We start from the raw sequence: 17,410 nt of genomic DNA, 5'->3' as shown, positions 1-17,410 counted from the left end.
GGATTAACGCGGTATGGATGCTGCTTGATGGGAACTGCAGCACCAACATCAATATCATGCTCAAGAACTCGCGTTTGTTTTGGTACATCGCCAAAGAGCTCAGGGAACTGACTGACTATTTCCACTATGTCAGCCCTCTGTGACGGAGATAGATGAGGAAGGTGAGAGGCAAGCACAGAAATCATAGCAGAATTGTTCAAACGCCCCACTACCACTGCACGACATGGGCTACTCCCAACATCATCGTCCCCCTCTTCCACCGCCGAGATCAGCACCGCACCACTAGACAGCACCGGTTCAGCAGTTGGTTGCGGGTCAGGTGGCACAAGAGGAAGAACAGAGGAGTTACGCTCATGAAACGGCTTCAACATATTCACGTGACATAAGCGCTTCTGACGCCTACGGTCTGGAGTCGCAATCACATAGTCCCGATCAGACACTCGTTCCAAAACTTCATATGGACCGCTAAATCGAGCCTGCAAAGCAGACCCAGGAACAGGTAGCAACATCAGCACTTTGTCACCCACTACAAAGTGACGATCGACAGCCTTACGATCATACCACTGCTTCATTTTACATTGAGTTTGTTTTAGATGTTCACGAGCAAACTCACATGCCCGATGTAAACGATCGCGAAAGTCAGATACATGAGAAAGTATGTTCTTAGTGGAGTCATCACTAAAACACTGGTGTTTCAGGACAGCCAACGGACCTCGTGGTGAGTGCGCAAAAACGAGATCAGCCGGACTAAATCCCAAAGACTCCTGGACAACCTCCCTACATGCAAACAACAACCAGGGAATAGCATCAGCCCAATCCCCACCAGTCTCTAAACAATACTTCCGTAACATACTCTTCAAAGTCTGGTGGAAACGTTCCAGTGCCCCCTGACTCTCAGGGTGAAAAGCACTGGAAATGTTGTGCTGGATGCGCAACTGTTGTAACACGCGAGCAAAAAGACGAGGTAAAATTAGACCCACGGTCGGTCTGCACAACCTTGGGTAGACCGAACAGCGAAAAAAATTTTAACAGCTCCTTAAGTACAGCCTTGGTGGTGATAGTACGCAGAGGGATCGCCTCTGGGAAGCGAGTCGCTGCGCACATCATTGTCAACAGATACTGGTACCCACCTTTTGCACGGTCAAGTGGACCAACAATATCAATGATGACTGTATCGAATGGCTGGCCTAACACAGGGATAGGATACAACGGTGCAGGTGGAATGGTTTGATTTGGTTTGCCAGCTAACTGGCAAACATGGCACGTCTTGCAAAAACGAACAACATCTCTCCTAACACTAGGCCAGAAAAAATGTTGAGTAATACGATTTAATGTCTTTGCTATCCCCAAGTGTCCAGCCAAACAATCATGAGCTATACTTAAAACCCTACCTCTGTATATCTCAGGCAACACAATTTGGAAGCACTCCTTCCCCAGGTTTGGAGCATGAGGAGGTCTCCACTTCCTCATCAACACTCCGTCTCTGAGAAATAAACACTGCGGTTCTTTTTCTATATCAACATCTGACACAAGCTGCAACAATGGAGCAAGGGTTGAGTCAGATTTCTGAGCAGAAATCAACTTTTCACGAGACAAATTCAGTGTGCGTTCAACTTTCGCCAACGGCACAGAAGTAGTGGATGAAGGAACAATACTACCTAAATCATCAAGATTAGCAAAGAACGAATCAGACAAATCGGGCGCATCAACAGCGGAGGAGGACAGTGAGCGCTTACGCTCCTCAGAAGCTGCGCGCTTCATCATAGCACGAGTGACGGCACAGGCGGGGAACACTTCAGGATGCTCTCGCACACACTCATGAACAACAGATGGACCAGGTACAAAAACCTTGGGCAGCACATTTGAATTTGATTTAGCCCACACATTACCAAATGCGATATCATTCCCAAGAATAAAAGTTACTCCTGGAATAGGCAGTGAGCCACGAACCCCCACAGCAACAATACCATTGACCAAATCAGATTGTAACTCAATTTGGTGCAGTGGAACGGACACCGACCCCATTTCAAAGCCACGCACGAGGACACTAGTCCCCGTCTTCGTATTTTCAGATAAAGGCAAGATTCCCCCTAAGATAAACGACAATGCAGCTCCAGTATCATGCAAGATACGCACTGGCACACGATTTTGATCGCCAGGCAAACACACAGCCATCACTTAAAAAGGGTTCATAGCCAGTTTTCAACTCAGACACAGCTCGTAAAACAGAGGAGGAAGGACAAGCTTTAATTAACCCCACACTCTTGGTGTTCAACTTTTCATGCTTCTTCTTTAACACTGGACAGTCAGCCACCAAATGACCGGGCCTCTTACAATAATGACAGGCTTGTTCACCACCAGGCAAAGTTTTAAATGAGTCAGACCGATGTCTGTTTTTAAAAGTCACACTAAGGCCCAATCCCAATTCTAATTTCTACCCCTACCCCTCCGCCTTCCCCTCCGCCTTCCCCTTGGCCCTTCCCCTTGAAACTGAGCTACAAGGGATAGGGCTTGAAATTCAACCCTTACGTATTGGGATAGCCCTTCAACGATCGCATACGTCATCGCGTACCTCCGTCAGCGTTTACGTTAGCAAAACGCGACGCATCATTGGCTGCGACCAGCCGCTACAGTCAGAGCCAGAAATCTCTGCTGGCAGGGTGTAATTTGTTAACTAACACCACTGAATGGGATATCTTTGGCGCTTCGTGCACCACATCCGACAGAATGAGGTGTCAGAACACTCATGTAAACAATAAAAGCGAGAATAACAGAACAAAACATACGCAGTCAAGCAACCGAAAACAATACTCACTCCCAAAGCTTTTTAGCAGCAGCTTGGATTTCAGAAATCGCTGCTCATTCTCAGCTCGAAAGCGAATCAAGCGGCGTGTTTCCTCTGGATAACAACTTAAAACACGTAAATAATGGAGAAAATACATTTATGACAATCTTTCGCCGCGGGAACCGCCATCTTTCTGAAATCCGCATGAAATCTCGCTGAAATCCGCATGGCATTGTGGGAAATCACTCAAACCCCTTCGTTCGGAGTCTGCTCCAGGAAAATCTCCGTTTGGAGGGGTACAGAAGCCCTACGCTTTCCCCTCCCCCTCCGCGTTAACTGGGATTGGGATACCCCTACCCCTTCACGTGAACGCGCAAAATGGAGGGGAAGGGCTAAGGGGTTGGTCCAAGGGGTGAAATGGGATTCGGCCGATGTGTCAGCGCATACTCGTCAGCCAGAACCGCGGCTTGATGTAATATATTTACCTGACGCTCATGAAGAAAGGTGGCAACAGAAGGAGGGAGGCAATTCTTAAACTCCTCTATCAGCACTAGTTCACGCAATTGCGCTTTACTGTGCACCTCACTAGCTGTGCACCAACGATCAAACAGTAGCTCTTTCTCACGAGCGAATTCCATATAGGTCTGACTGTCTACCTTTTTTGAGCACCGAAAGCGCTGCCTATAAGCTTCAGGTACTAACTGATAACCCCGCAGAATTGCGGCTTTAACCACATCATAATCTGCACTTTCCAGGTGAGACAACGAAACGAATATCTGTTGGGCATGTCCTGTCAATACAGATTGAACTAACAGAGGCCACACTTCCCTCGGCCAATTCAAGGTGTGAGCAACCTTCTCAAAGTGCGGAAAAAAAATTATCCACGTCCTTTTCTGCAAAGGGAGGTACCAATTTGATGTGCCTCGTGACATCAAACGACGCTGACGCCAAATCAACACCTCCCTGAGCAGCCTCGTTTTCTAGTGCTTTTAGCTGCAACTGATTTTCAGTTTGTCTTAATTTTAACTCCTCCCGCCGATTATCTAATTCCTTCTCTCTAATGGACAGCTCTTTCAACCGAATTGTCTCCGTTAGATCAACATTAGGCAAAATTCCTTTCTCAATCAAAAAGGGATGGACTACACTCTTAATTGAGGTCTTCAACCGCTTCTCAGAAGCGCTGAGTTTAATGTCAAATAACCCAGCCAGTTCAATTAATTGATCTTTCGTGAGACTATGAAAAGCCTCTAACGTCGGATTATCGGCAAAACCTTGTGCCGCAGACATCATGGTGTCCATTCCAAAAGAGAGAGACACACAAAAAAACACACAAAATCGCACCTGCTGCAACGTGCGACGAAAAAAAACTACAAAGTAGTCACTAAAATTCCCCCACAAAAGCTCTCTCCCCACACACAAAAGGGTGGTCCAACACCCAACCAATAGGAGGACACAAGGCTAGACAACCAAAAGGGCAAAACACCCACTAAAGCAGCACCAAAGTCTAACCAAAACCCCTAATCACCAGTAGCATGGGAAAAACCCAGGCAAAACACCAAAGCGACAGAGCACACGACCGGAATAATTTACACTGTACTGCAACCTAAACACTTACCTGAAAAAAAACTAACCTAAACTAAACCTTACCACTAGTCTTCAGTGGTTCCCCTAAAAGGCGTAGTTTAACCGCAAACTCAAGGGGTGAATGATGCCACACCCCTGAAGCAGGCCGACTAAGGGCTACCACCAAAAACAAATAACTAAAATAAAAAAGTGGTGGACTCTGTGTCCACCCGGCGGCTTCCTATTCACAGTACAGCAGAAATGACTCACAGCCAAACAAAGTGCTCACCAAAAGTCGCAAACTTACAAACCACTTCTCTCATTACAAAAAATTATCAAAAACAAGGTCCAACAAGTAAAGACTCTCGGACAAGGCCCCAAATGTTACAAACAGATGTAGCAGTGTAACATCTATGACAAAAAGTCACAGGGCTCATTTAAATCTAGAGGTATTTTATTGTCAAATAATAACAAAACAAACCAAGGAACAACCAACAAAGAATTAAACTACATACAAAAGGGGAAACCAACCACAAAAGAGAAACAAGCAGGCATCAAATGGGTGTGGAACCAACCCCCCCGAGGAGAGAGAGAGTCTTTAGGCTCCCACCCTAGCATTTATAGAGGAGACATCATTGGCTCCACACCAACCACCTGTAAAACAATTAAGTGCAGCAACCCTACAAAAAAGTACTGGGGGCCCCTAGTGGTAGGAGGACGTAACAACTTGCAACACCAAACACTTATACAGGAAGGGACAGAGCAGGCTATACTTTCTTAGGAGGCTGCGATCCTTTAACATCTGCAGGAAACTCCTGTGGATGTTCTAGCAGTCTGTGGTCGCCAGTGTCCTGTTTTACACTGTGGTGTGCTGGGGGGGCAGCACATCCAAGAAGGACACATCCAGGCTGGACAAACTGATTAGGCGGGCCGGCTCTGTGGTCGGCATGAAGCTGGACTCTCTGGTGACTGTGGCAGAGAAGAGGTCTATGGACAAACTATTGAACATCATGGACAATGCCAGTCACCCTCTGCACACTGTCATCAGCAACCAGAGGAGCCTGTTCAGTGACAGAATGTTCCTTCCCAAGTGCAGGACGAACAGACTTAAAAACTCCTTTGTCCCTCACGCCATCAGACTGTACAACTCCTCTCTGGGGGGGAGGAGGGGTAACAGGAGGACAGAGGACGGGAAGGAGCAGTAGCCTAGCCTGACAATAAGCAATACCGGACAATGTGCAATATCTCATCTCATTATCTCTAGCCGCTTTATCCTGTTCTCCAGGGTCGCAGGCAAGCTGGAGCCTATCCCAGCTGACTATGGGCGAAAGGTGGGGTACACCCTGGACAAGTCGCCAGGTCATCACAGGGCTGACACATAGGCACAGACAACCATTCACACTCACATTCACACCTACGGTCAATTTAGAGTCACCAGTTAACCTAACCTGCATGTCTTTGGACTGTGGGGGTGTGGGTGCAATCAGTTAATTATTGAAATTAAGTGATCACTCATTAAATCAGTCTCATTAAATTTTGAAGGTTAATAATTAAAATGAATCAATCCCATTGAATTGTTTACTTTGACTCATTTGAATTGAATCATACCATAGAATCACTCTCGTTCAATGAATCATTTAGTGAATCATTTAGTGAATCATACCATTAATCCTGGTGCTTAATAATAAATTACCAAACAGCTAAATTATGGTATATTTCCAAATTATTACGATCACTTACCACATTACATAACTTTTATATGCACCCTTTTGAATTCGAGGGAGATTGGGGACTTCATATTGTTCACACAAATAAACACAGTTTGTTTAATAAATGAATTTATTATAACAAAGATAAAAATAATAAATCAATATATACAAGCAGTGAGGTGTGTATATACACATGTGTGGTGTGTGTGTGTGTGTGTATGGCCTAGCTTGTTGCTAGCTAAAACAAAAGAATGTTATCTAAATAGAACAAAGGATTAGCTCTGTTGTTAATGTGTGCTTGTGTGTGTGGGACTTGACCATGTGTTTAGCCTCGTGTAGCTAACTACACGTGGTGGAGGCCTAGATTAGCCTTGTGTTGCTAGTGTGTGTTTGTGAACGGCCCTATGGCCTAGCTAAAGTGTGTTTGTTAGGCCTGGTGAGGCCTACTGAGCACGTGTTGCTAAAGACAAAGGGAAGCTGTCTAAAGTGTATCAGGCCTGGTCAGGCCTGTTGAGCACGTGTTTTCTCAGTAACAAAAAGATTCCACACTCATAACATTACCAAACTCACTGAAACCTTGATAAGGTCAAAATGTATGATAAGGAAATTAGTGTTAGTCAGAGAGAAGCATGCACAACCTATTAAACAATTGAGAGAACATAGAACAAAATAAATCAACACGCTGTTAGACTGTTACACGCAGTCTAACAGTGTAACAGATAAACCTGGGTTTAAATTCACACTATTTCAAATAAAAGCAAATTCCTAAGACTATCCTAATTATGCCCAAATGCCAAAATCTTACTTAATCCTGCCTTTAGCAAGATATGAAGAACTATTCGCCGGTGTAGTTTCGGGCCTCGCCGTGGGAGCACGTGAGCCGCTCGTGATGGAGGCGTAGAAAACTTTCGGGTCCAGCGGAGCACTTGGGTGGTTCCCGTGGAAAGCAGAGGATTCTTGGTCCGAACCTCAGCGTTCGTGAGGAAAAGTCTCTGATCAGAATAAGATGCACAGCGCTTTTGAGTTAAAAAGGATTCAATCGCTTCTTAACTTTTAACTGCCTGGGCTGCAGTCGTGACGTCACTTCTAATACAAGTAAACCGGTTGTAACTCAGGTTGAGTTTAAAGATCGCGCGACTCTAGAGTTTACCTTTGCCAAGGGTAAGAAAGAAAATCGCGCTGAGTGATGGATCTTGCAAGAAAGAAGACGTCTTTTTGGGTGGAGAGCATCCCTTTATGCGTCCAGACTCCTTGAAAACCGGACGCGAGAGACAACATGGCAGAGCTTCCGCTTGGATTTATGCGTGCATGGCAGACTGACGTAGGTGATCCCGCCCACACATGACGTAGGTCACGCGGAAGTTGCCTGGGAATTGTAGTTCTGACACAAGATGGCGGCATGATACCTACAGTGGGAAACCGGAGCACCCGGAGGAAACCCACGCGGACACGGGGAGAACATGCAAACTCCGCACAGAAAGGCCCTCGCCGGCCACGGGGCTCGAACCCGGACCTTCTTGTTGTGAGGCGACAGCACTAACCACTACACCACCGTGTCGCCCTCCCCATATATTATTCTTTTTATATTTGTATATGTAAATACTTAATTTATTTTAATTTATCTAGAAGTTTTCTCTATTTCTTTTCTCTGTTTATCTGTAATGATGCTCCTGGAATCTTAATTTCCCTGAGGGAACCCGCCCAAAGGGATCAATAAAGTTTAATCTAATCTAATCTAATCTAATCTAAATATATTACATTAAATTTTGAAATGAAATGAAAATGATTCCCAATTAATTAAAATTAACTAAAAGTTTACATAAGTTGTTTCTTTGTATATTACAAATTGCAGTAACACTCATACCTACGGTATGCACTCCATTTTAATGAATACAAGGAATCTTTAGACCATTAAAAATAAGTGGAGTATAAACAGTCTGCTCCAGAAGTATTATCTGGAACTGCAAGGACAGGTTTGGGGTTTTTTAATTCTACAATGAAGACATTTAGGTTTGAGATCAAAGGATAAATATGAGATGATGGGTCACAATTTCAGTTTTCATTTCCTGATATTTACATCTGGATGTGTTAACATAGAACATGGCACTTTTTGTCTGAACCCAACCATTTCTCAAGTGATCCGTAATACTGTCACATGTGACTTGTGTTTCGTTTTGCTCAGGGGAGTCCTGTTAGATTGGTTATTTCATAGCTCTGAAGGTCTAATTGGTTTGAGTCCTGGGTTTCACTTGTGAAGACAACATTTGTTGTTAAAAAGAATAAAACAACATGAAGACTAGAGAGATGCCTATGGGAGAAAAGCAAGTCATTTTGAAACTGAGAAAAGAGTGAAAATTTATCAGTCATTAAACAAGCACTTGGCATGTCGGTCAGACACGGTGGAGGTAGTGTCATGGCTTGGCTTGCATGGCTGGTCAGTAATCTGCTCAGTAATCTTTATTGATGATGGTAACAACCAAATATTAAGTATTATTAACTTCTGGGTTTTTTTTTTATTAAATCTGTCTGTTTCTATACATTTGCTCAGTTAAAAATTGGATTGTCCGCCACCAAAGGTGCCATGTTCTAAGTTGTGTAACACATCTAGGTGTAAATATCAGGAAGTGAAAGTTGAGATTCTGATCTATCGTCTTATTCATCTTTTGATCTCGAGCCCAAATTGGACAGTTGAAGACTGGAAAAAGAACAGGTTTTTATATATATATATATATATATATATATATATATATATATAAAATGTTTTTTTTCCCTAATCTTCAACTGTCCAGTTTCAGTGAGTCTGTGTCCAGAGAATGTTATGTGTGAAAACCCCATGAGATCAGCAGTTTCTGAAATACTCAAACCAGTCCATCTGGTCCAGCCAACCAACAATCATGCAACAGTTAGTCACAGAGATCACAATTTTTTTTCTCCCATTCTGATGTTCGATGTGAACATTAACTGAAGCTCTTGGCCTGTATCTGCATGATTTTATACATTGTGCTGCTGCCACATGATTGGCTGATTTAAATACCTGTATTAATGTCCAGGTGTACTGGTGTTCCTAATAAAATGCATGGTGAATGTATTTGAAAAATACCTAAAAGGTTTTTCCAAAATAAATGCTCAATTAAACTTAACAGAAACTAAAGCATGTTCACAGGAAAATGGAAAATTTGTTGGAAATTAAAAAAAACCAAACATATTGATTAGTTCTGTATAAAATGTCATTTTTAAAGATAATTAAGTCCGATATTGAAGAAGAGAGACACAGAAAGTGTCACAGAAGAGAAATAAAGTGTACAGAAAGGCTTTAAATGTTTGTAGAAAGTGTTAATTAGTAGGGTTATCCGCATTTTACCCAGCTACAAATGTGATAAATCCTGAAGACTGTTCCTCAGGAGTGTGTAAAGAAGTCAGGCAGGTATTTGCATATAAGAGTGTAAATGGGCATGGCAGTGAGTGTAAACGGGCATTGGTGGTGCCAGGGAAGAGCAGTTCTTGGCTGTTCAAAAATGAATAAGTTTTAGGGATGACTTGTGCTTTCTATTTACCAGATGATGAAGAAGTTAGGGGCTGTTTACCCTGAATAAAAATAAGTAAAATTCTGTCTTGGCAATTTGTTTTTCTCTCCTATAACATATGTTTATTGATCTCTTTCGATCACACAAAATTAATGTCCAGTGAAGCCACATTATAGGGTGGGGACCTGACTGTTCCATGTCTGTTATCAGATAGTAACAGTGTGTGTCCTTATCTGACCTAGTACTGTTTGTTGAACCTGTCCTTCAGCTGTGGCAGCGGAAAAAGACGGCACACCAGTGTTTAAGTTCCCGCGCTGGCGTGTGAAGGGGAAACCAATCTCGGAGGTAGTGGATGCCTACAAGGCCGTGGGTGCTGAACTCAACGTCATGCCCTTCTGCTCCCAGTTTATCCCCATGAATGTAATCGAACATCCCAAACATGGCTCCATCATCTACCACCCATCTCTCCTTCCCAGACACAGAGGAGCTTCTGCCATCAACTGGTAAGGGACATCTGCTAGTGTGTGTGTGAGAGATATTAACTTTTTGGTAGCACATAAAAGTTAAAGCACTTTATGGTAGATAAACTCATCTCTTGTCTCTGGCATCGTCCCTTGCTCCTTGAAAACTGCTGCCATCACACCAGTCCTTAAGAAACCAGGAGCTGCTTTTGATGATTTTAAAAACTACCGGCCCATCTCTAACTTGCCTTTTATTTCTAAGATTCTTGAGCGTATAGTGGCCCTGCAGCTCCAAGACCACCTTACATCATGTGGCTTGTGGGAAGAGTTTCAGTCTGGTTTTAGAGTGAAGCATAGTACTGAAACAGCCTTGGTCAAAGTGGTTAATGACCTACTTATTGCTGCAGACTCTGGCCATTTTAGCATTCTTTTATTACTGGACCTGACAGTTGCGTTTGACACGGTTTGTCATAATACACTGCTCACTCGATTGGAGACACTTTTGGGTATTACGGGCACTGCACTTTCTTGGTTTAGGTCATATCTCACGGGTAGGGAACAGTTTGTTACTATCGGTGATTTCCAGTCCCATAGCTTGCCCCTTGCTCATGGTGTACCACAAGGTTCTGTCCAAGGCCCCCTGCTCTTCACTATTTATACTCTCCCCCTTGGCCATATCCTTCGCCAGCATAATCTTCATTTCCACAGTTATGCTGATGATACACAAATTTACATCCACACCAAGCCCTCACATCCACTCCCACTTTCTGACCTGGCTGTCTGCCTTCATGATATCAGCAATTGGATGACTTGTAACTTTCTTAAACTCAACCATGATAAGACAGAAGCCATACTCATTGCCACTCCCACCCTCCTTAAAAAGATAAACCATTCTCAGTTCTCCATCCCAGGCTACTTTACCACCACCTCATCTGAAGTGAAGAATCTTGGTGTCATTATTGACTCATCACTTTTTTTTTAATCCCACATAAAACAGGTCACAAAAACAGCATTTTTCCATCTGAAAACCATCTCTAAACTCCGATCTTCTCTCACCCTTGCCACTGCAGAAACTCTCATCCATGCTTTCATAACCTCAAGACTGGACTATTGCAATGCCCTCCTTACTGGTCTTCCAGCCAAATCAATAAACAGATTACAACATATCCAGAACTCTGCAGCAAGACTTCTTACCCACACCAGACCATGGCAACACATCACGCCTGTCCTTCACCAACTCCACTGGCTTCCTGTTCAGTCACGCATTCAATTCAAAATCCTCCTACTCGTCTTTAAGGCACAGCATAATCTAGCACCCCCTTATCTCACTCATCTCCTCTCCCCATACCAGCCCACACGCACCCTACGCTCCACTGACACACACCTCCTTGTCACCCCCTCTACTCGTCTTCATTCCATGGGTGACAAGGCTTTTAGTGTAGCTGGGCCTAAACTCTGGAATTCTCTCCCCCTCTCATTGCGGCAGTGTACCTCTCTCTCTTCTTTTAAGGCACAATTAAAAACCCACCTTTTTACTCTTGCTTTTCCCTTTTAATAGATACTTTTTTTAATCGGTTTTATTATTTTAGTGTCAGAATGGTCCAGCTATTTTATTGTTTTATGTTTTTTTATTGATAGTTTACTTGTTATATATTCCTGTCCTGCTTCGTTTTATTCATCTTATTTTTCATTATTTCTAATTGTTTATAATTGCTTGATTTTATTTTTACACTTTTATTGTTAAGTGTCCTTGAGTACCCTGAAAGGCGCTTTAAATAAAATGTATTATTATTATTATTATTATAGTGCACATACAGTAATTTTACATAAAGGAAGCGTGTGTGTATGTGCAGGACTCTAATCGAGGGGGATAAAAAAGGCGGCTTCTCTATATTCTGGGCTGACGATGGTTTGGACACTGGTCCCATCCTGCTGCAGAAGGAATGTCCAGTGGAACCCAATGACACTGTGGACACACTGTACAACCGTTTCCTCTTCCCAGAGGGAATCAAAGCTATGGTAAATCACTTAATGTACAATAGTGTACTTCGACAAATAGTATTCTCACATAGACAGAACATACTGAACAGAATGATGTAAACAGGTGGAGGCAGTACAGCTGATTGCAGATGGCAAAGCTCCCAGAATTCCACAGTCTGAGCAGGGAGCAAGCTACGAAGGCATCCAGAAGAAATCCAATGCCAAGGTATGTCTACTTACTCGCACACAGAACACCGAGCTGAATCTGTCTCGGACAATGTTATTTCAAATTTCATTTCACAGTTTTATATCTGCCATGTCGTTCCTTCTGATGTGCGGAGCTGTTCGTTGCCATGGTTTCAAATTTCTGCTTCTTTTTTTTCCAAATATGACATACTTGCATTTTGCTGTTCCTCAGAGCAAAATATCAACCTTTTTTTTTTTTTTTTTTTTTTTAAATCCAACCAAGCAGTTGTAATGGTAAATGGGCATTTTCAGCGTCCAGTTTCATCTGGATGTTTATTCAAAAGGTTTAACCAGAAACACCTATTAGTACGAACTGATTAAACATTTTACAGAATAGACACAGATCTGTTAAAATTACACACACTAAGAGTGAACAGATGCATAAGCCCACTTGATTTTACTGAAGTTTAACAACTGGCTCATGATGTCAATGCCGAGCTAATAATATATTCAGCTGACTGTAATTCAGTAGCCTTCCAACAAATTACATATTACCCACACTAAGCGTAAACAGAAGTATTGATTGGACGTGATAAGACTCGGGTCTTACTTTAACAACTGGCTAATGATACAAATACTCCAAATAAAAAAGGTAGTAAAATGTTCAGAAAAGGTTATTAAGAAAATATGTATTTGTTATTAATATTTTCATTTTTAATAAAAGGAATATTTCAGTTAATAGGCTATTATATTTGATTCCAACCTTTACAGTGTGGGTTAATTAAATAATATTGGCTGGCGTTGAGTAAGTGGTATATCAGATATATTCCATTTAGCTAGCATGATATTGAACCTGGTGGCCATGTTTGTTTACGAATTATCACAGTCGCTCGCTCGCGCAGAAGTTTTACATCTCCGATGTACGACGTCATGCTGTCTTGACAACCATGCAATATTGTAAACCATATTCAACGCTGGCGGCACGGTGGTGTAGTGGTTAGCACTGTCGCCTCACAGCAAGAAAGTGCTGGGTTCGAGCCCTATGGCCGACTGGGGCTTTTCTGTGCGGAGTTTGCATGTTCTCCCCGTGTCTGTGTGGGTTTCCTCCGGGTGCTCTGGTTTCCCCCACAGTCCAAAGACATGCAGGTTAGGCTAATTGGTGGCTCTAAATTGACTGTAAATGTGAGTGTGAATGGTTGTATGTGTCTATGTGTTAGCCCTGTGATGATCTGGCAACTTGTCTAGGGTGTACACCACCTCTTGCCCATGATCGGCTGGGATAGGCTCCAGCTTGCCCGCGACCCTGCACAGGATAAGCGGTTATGGATAATGGATGGATGGATGGATGGATGGATATTCAACGCTCATTCTCCATTGGGTAGAGTGATGTAATACACACAGGATAAGTAATATGCTAACAATATTGTATGCTATCAAACCAAATTAATGAAACTTGCTAAAAGGGAATAGAACATGTTTTTATTCCATCGAAAATGTGTCCTGTATGTGTAATAATAATTATTGTTGGTTATTCAGAAAATTAAATAAAAGTTGTTGTTGTTTTATTTAACAAAGGGAATATTTAAGTCTATAAAGAATAGGAAAATAAATGTTGCCTTTTTTAGTAATAAAGCTTCCTTATTTTTTTTTTTTAATCTAGTGGGAAAATCAAATCTTGAACTCGGTATCATGAATTGAATCGAATTGTGATTTGGGTGAATCGTTACATGCCTAGTCATGACTGATGACCTTGTCATAAATGCGCGTAGTTTTCCACATGATAATTCAGATAAAAGCCTGAAAGTTGTCTGGCATTACAAGCAATGTGTGGAGAGAGAGAGAGAGAGAGAGAGAGAGAATGACTGAAGCAGAGGGTTGGAAATATCACTCAGGGTTTCTTAGAATTGCTAGCTGCCACCATTATACTTGTGACTTTAGACTAAAATAAGTAACGGTTGCAGAGGATCATTTTCAACTCGTTTAACGTCTCTCCACCACCATCTCTCTCTCTCTCTCTCTCTCTCTCTCTCTCAAGGTGGACATGACTCAGCCTGCTAATGTTATTCACAACTGGATTCGTGGCCATGATAAAGTTCCTGGAGCCTGGGCCGTCATTGATGGACAGGTGTGTAGACTCAGTATACTGTACATGCAGGTGTTAATGCAAAAAAAAAAAAAAAATCTACAAAGACACTTTCACATCCAATATGACAGTCTGGGAAAACCAATCAGATTATAACTTGCGTAATACAGTACATCACTACCATTTGTCTGTAGTCTGTCCTGTAGCATAGCAAGCTCCATTCACCAGCTAGTAAAATAATCACTTATAAAAACAGTGAACCTTCTCAAGATAATAGAAGCATTTCTTGCAGTGCTAGAAATATCCTTTCCTGCTATCATGTATTATACAGTATGTAATACATTTACCACATTTATTAGGCCAACCTCGTATTCATACTAGCAGGTGACAGTCACCTGTTTTGCTTACGTTTGTCTTTTGTGGATGTTTTATTTTAGATGAGAAACAATAATAGCCACTTTGATATATTGACCGTACTTTGTTTGCTAGGCTTTGTACTTGCTGTTTTTTGGGAGATTAGCTACACACTCAGCAGAGGCACAGACAATCACTGCTACTTCCTTCCAAGCTTTATTTATCTTTGTAATATCCCTATAGACATTTAACGAGATGTATTTTAGTTTATATATATATATATATATATATATATATATATATAAAATCTCCTTCTCACCCCCGGCGGAGGGGTGGTATCCATGTCATCCTCAAGCTCGGGTCCTCTACCAGAGGCCTGGGAGTTTGAGGGTTCTGCGCAGTATCTTCGATGTTCCTAGTACTGCGCTCTTCTGGACTGAGGCTTCAGATGTTGTTCCTGGGATTTGCTGGAGCCACTCTCCCAGTTTGGGGGTTACTGCCCCAAGTGCCCCCACTACCACGGGGACCACGCAACCCTTGACCTTCCACATCCGTTCCAGCTGCTCTTTCAACCCTTGATACTTCTCAAGTTTCTCATGTTCCTTCTTCCTGATGTTGGTGTCAGCTGGGATCGCCACATCTATCACCACCACCCTCTTCTGCTCTTTGTCCACCACCACTATGTCCGGTTGGTTAGCCAGGATCTGTTTGTCAGTCTGGAAGCTGAAGTCCCACAGAACCTTGGCCCTGTTGTTCTCAGCCACCTTCTGTGGTATGGCCCATTGGGACTTGGGTACTTCTATTCCATACTGGTTGCAGATGTTCCTGTATACTATCCCAGCCACTTGGTTGTGCCTCTCCATGTACGCTGATCCAGCTAGCATCTTACACCCTGCTACTATGTGCTGGACTGTTTCAGGGGCTTCTTTGCACAGTCTGCATCTTGGGTCTGATCTACTCTGGTAGATCCTGGCCTCTATGGCTCTTGTGCTTATGGCCTGTTCTCGTGCTGCCATGATTAGTGCCTCTGTGCTGTCTGTCAGTCCTGCATTATCCAGCCACTGGTAGGATTTCTTGATATCAGCCACTTCCTCTATCTGACGGTGGTACATGCCATGTAGGGGTTTGTCCCTCCAGGTTGTCTGTTCCTCCTCCTCCTCTGCGCTCTCATCAGGGTTCTGCTGCCTGAGACATTCACTTAGCAGTTCATCCTTTGGGGCCATCTTTCTGATGTATTCTCGGATTTTCGATGTTTCATCCTGGACCATGGTCTTGACGCTCACTAGCCCTCGGCCTCCCTCTTTCCGCTTAGTGTATAGTCTCTGGGTGCTGGACTTGGGGTGGAACCCTCCATGCATGGTGAGGAGCTTTCTAGTCTTGATATCTGTGGCTTCTATCTCCTCCTTTGGCCAGTTTATGATACCAGCGGGGTATCTGATGACTGGTAGTGCGTACATGTTGATGGCTCGGACCTTGTTCTTACCATTCAGCTGACTTTTCAGGACCTGCCTTACTCTCTGGAGGTATTTGGCTGTGGTTGACTTCCTTGTGGCCTCTTCATGGTTTCCATTAGCCTGTGGGATGCCAAGGTACTTGTAGCTGTCTTGGATATCACCTATGTTGCCCTCTGGTAGGTCAATCCCCTCAGTCCGGATCATCTTGCCTCTCTTTGAGACCATCCGGCCACACTTGTCCAATCCGAATGACATCCCTATGTCATTGCTGTAGATCCGGGTGGTGTGGATCAGCGAGTCTATTTCTCACTCGTTCCTGGCATACAGCTTGATGTCATCCATGTAGAGCAGGTGGCTGATTGTTGCCCCATTACGGAATCGGTACCCGTAGCCGCTCTTCGTGATGATTCGACTGAGGGGGTTCAGGCCTATGCAGAACAGCAGTGGTGATAGCGCATCTCCTTGGTATATGCCACACTTGATGTTGACTTGGACAATGGGTTTTGAGTTGGCCTCTAGGGTTGTCTTCCACATTTCCATTGAGTTCTGGATGAAGGTCCTTAGGTTCCTGTTGATCTTATACAGTTCCAGACATTCCAGTATCCATGTGTGTGGCATTGAGTCGTAGGCTTTCTTGTAGTCAATCCAGGCAGTGCACAGGTTGGTCTGTCTCTTCTTACAGTCTCGGGCGACTGTTCTATCGACCAGTAGCTGGTGCTTGGCTCCTCTGGTGCTACTGCCAATCCCTTTCTGTGCCTCGCTCATGTATTGAGCCACATGCTTACTCATTTTTGCCGCAATGATGCCTGACAGGGCCTTCCATGTTGTGCAGAGACAGGTAATTGGCTGGTAGTTGGATGGGATGGGTCCCTTCTGGGGGTCCTTCATGATTAGGAATGTCCTGCCTTGGGTTAGCCATTCTGGGTGGGTCTCATCCCTCAGCAGCTGGTTCATCTGTGACTATGTTTACATGCACAGCCAAATCGAGCTGCTGTCGGTAATCGAGCTGAAGGTCCCAGCAGGGTGCCAGAGAAATCCAATCGTACATGCATACAACTGAAATCGGGCTATTGTGTGAGGTGCATTGTGCACCCGAGCCACAGGTGGCGCAACACGCCCCATCGTGTTGGTACACTTCCGGTTGTCGTCATGAAGAAGAGCTATTCAAGAGTGTAAACAAAGTTATCAGTTCCGTGTTCTCCATTGCGCGTTTTTCTCCCGTCCATGAATTTTAATATATTCAACTCCTTAAGCTGAATGAGCATGAACTCTGTCTCCTCATTGCTCCAGAAGTGCACGTTTCTGCTTGCC

The 17,410-nt window shown here is 43.5% G+C and overlaps 1 protein-coding gene across 1 annotated transcript in view; it reads left to right on the top strand.

The window, feature by feature from the left end:
- aldh1l2 (aldehyde dehydrogenase 1 family, member L2) overlaps positions 1-17,410 on the top strand; it is a 68,297-nt gene that overhangs the window by 7,536 nt on the left and 43,351 nt on the right. The window contains exons 3-6 of the mRNA XM_060903402.1: positions 9,850-10,084; positions 11,896-12,061; positions 12,147-12,248; positions 14,244-14,333. Of these exons, the coding sequence (XP_060759385.1) occupies positions 9,850-10,084; positions 11,896-12,061; positions 12,147-12,248; positions 14,244-14,333 (593 nt within the window). The remainder of the gene's footprint in view (positions 1-9,849; positions 10,085-11,895; positions 12,062-12,146; positions 12,249-14,243; positions 14,334-17,410) is intronic.

This window comes from Neoarius graeffei, chromosome 21 (assembly GCF_027579695.1).
Source record: "Neoarius graeffei isolate fNeoGra1 chromosome 21, fNeoGra1.pri, whole genome shotgun sequence".
Classification (NCBI taxonomy): Eukaryota; Metazoa; Chordata; class Actinopteri; order Siluriformes; family Ariidae; genus Neoarius; species Neoarius graeffei.
This window is presented reverse-complemented; position numbering and strand designations above follow the sequence as displayed.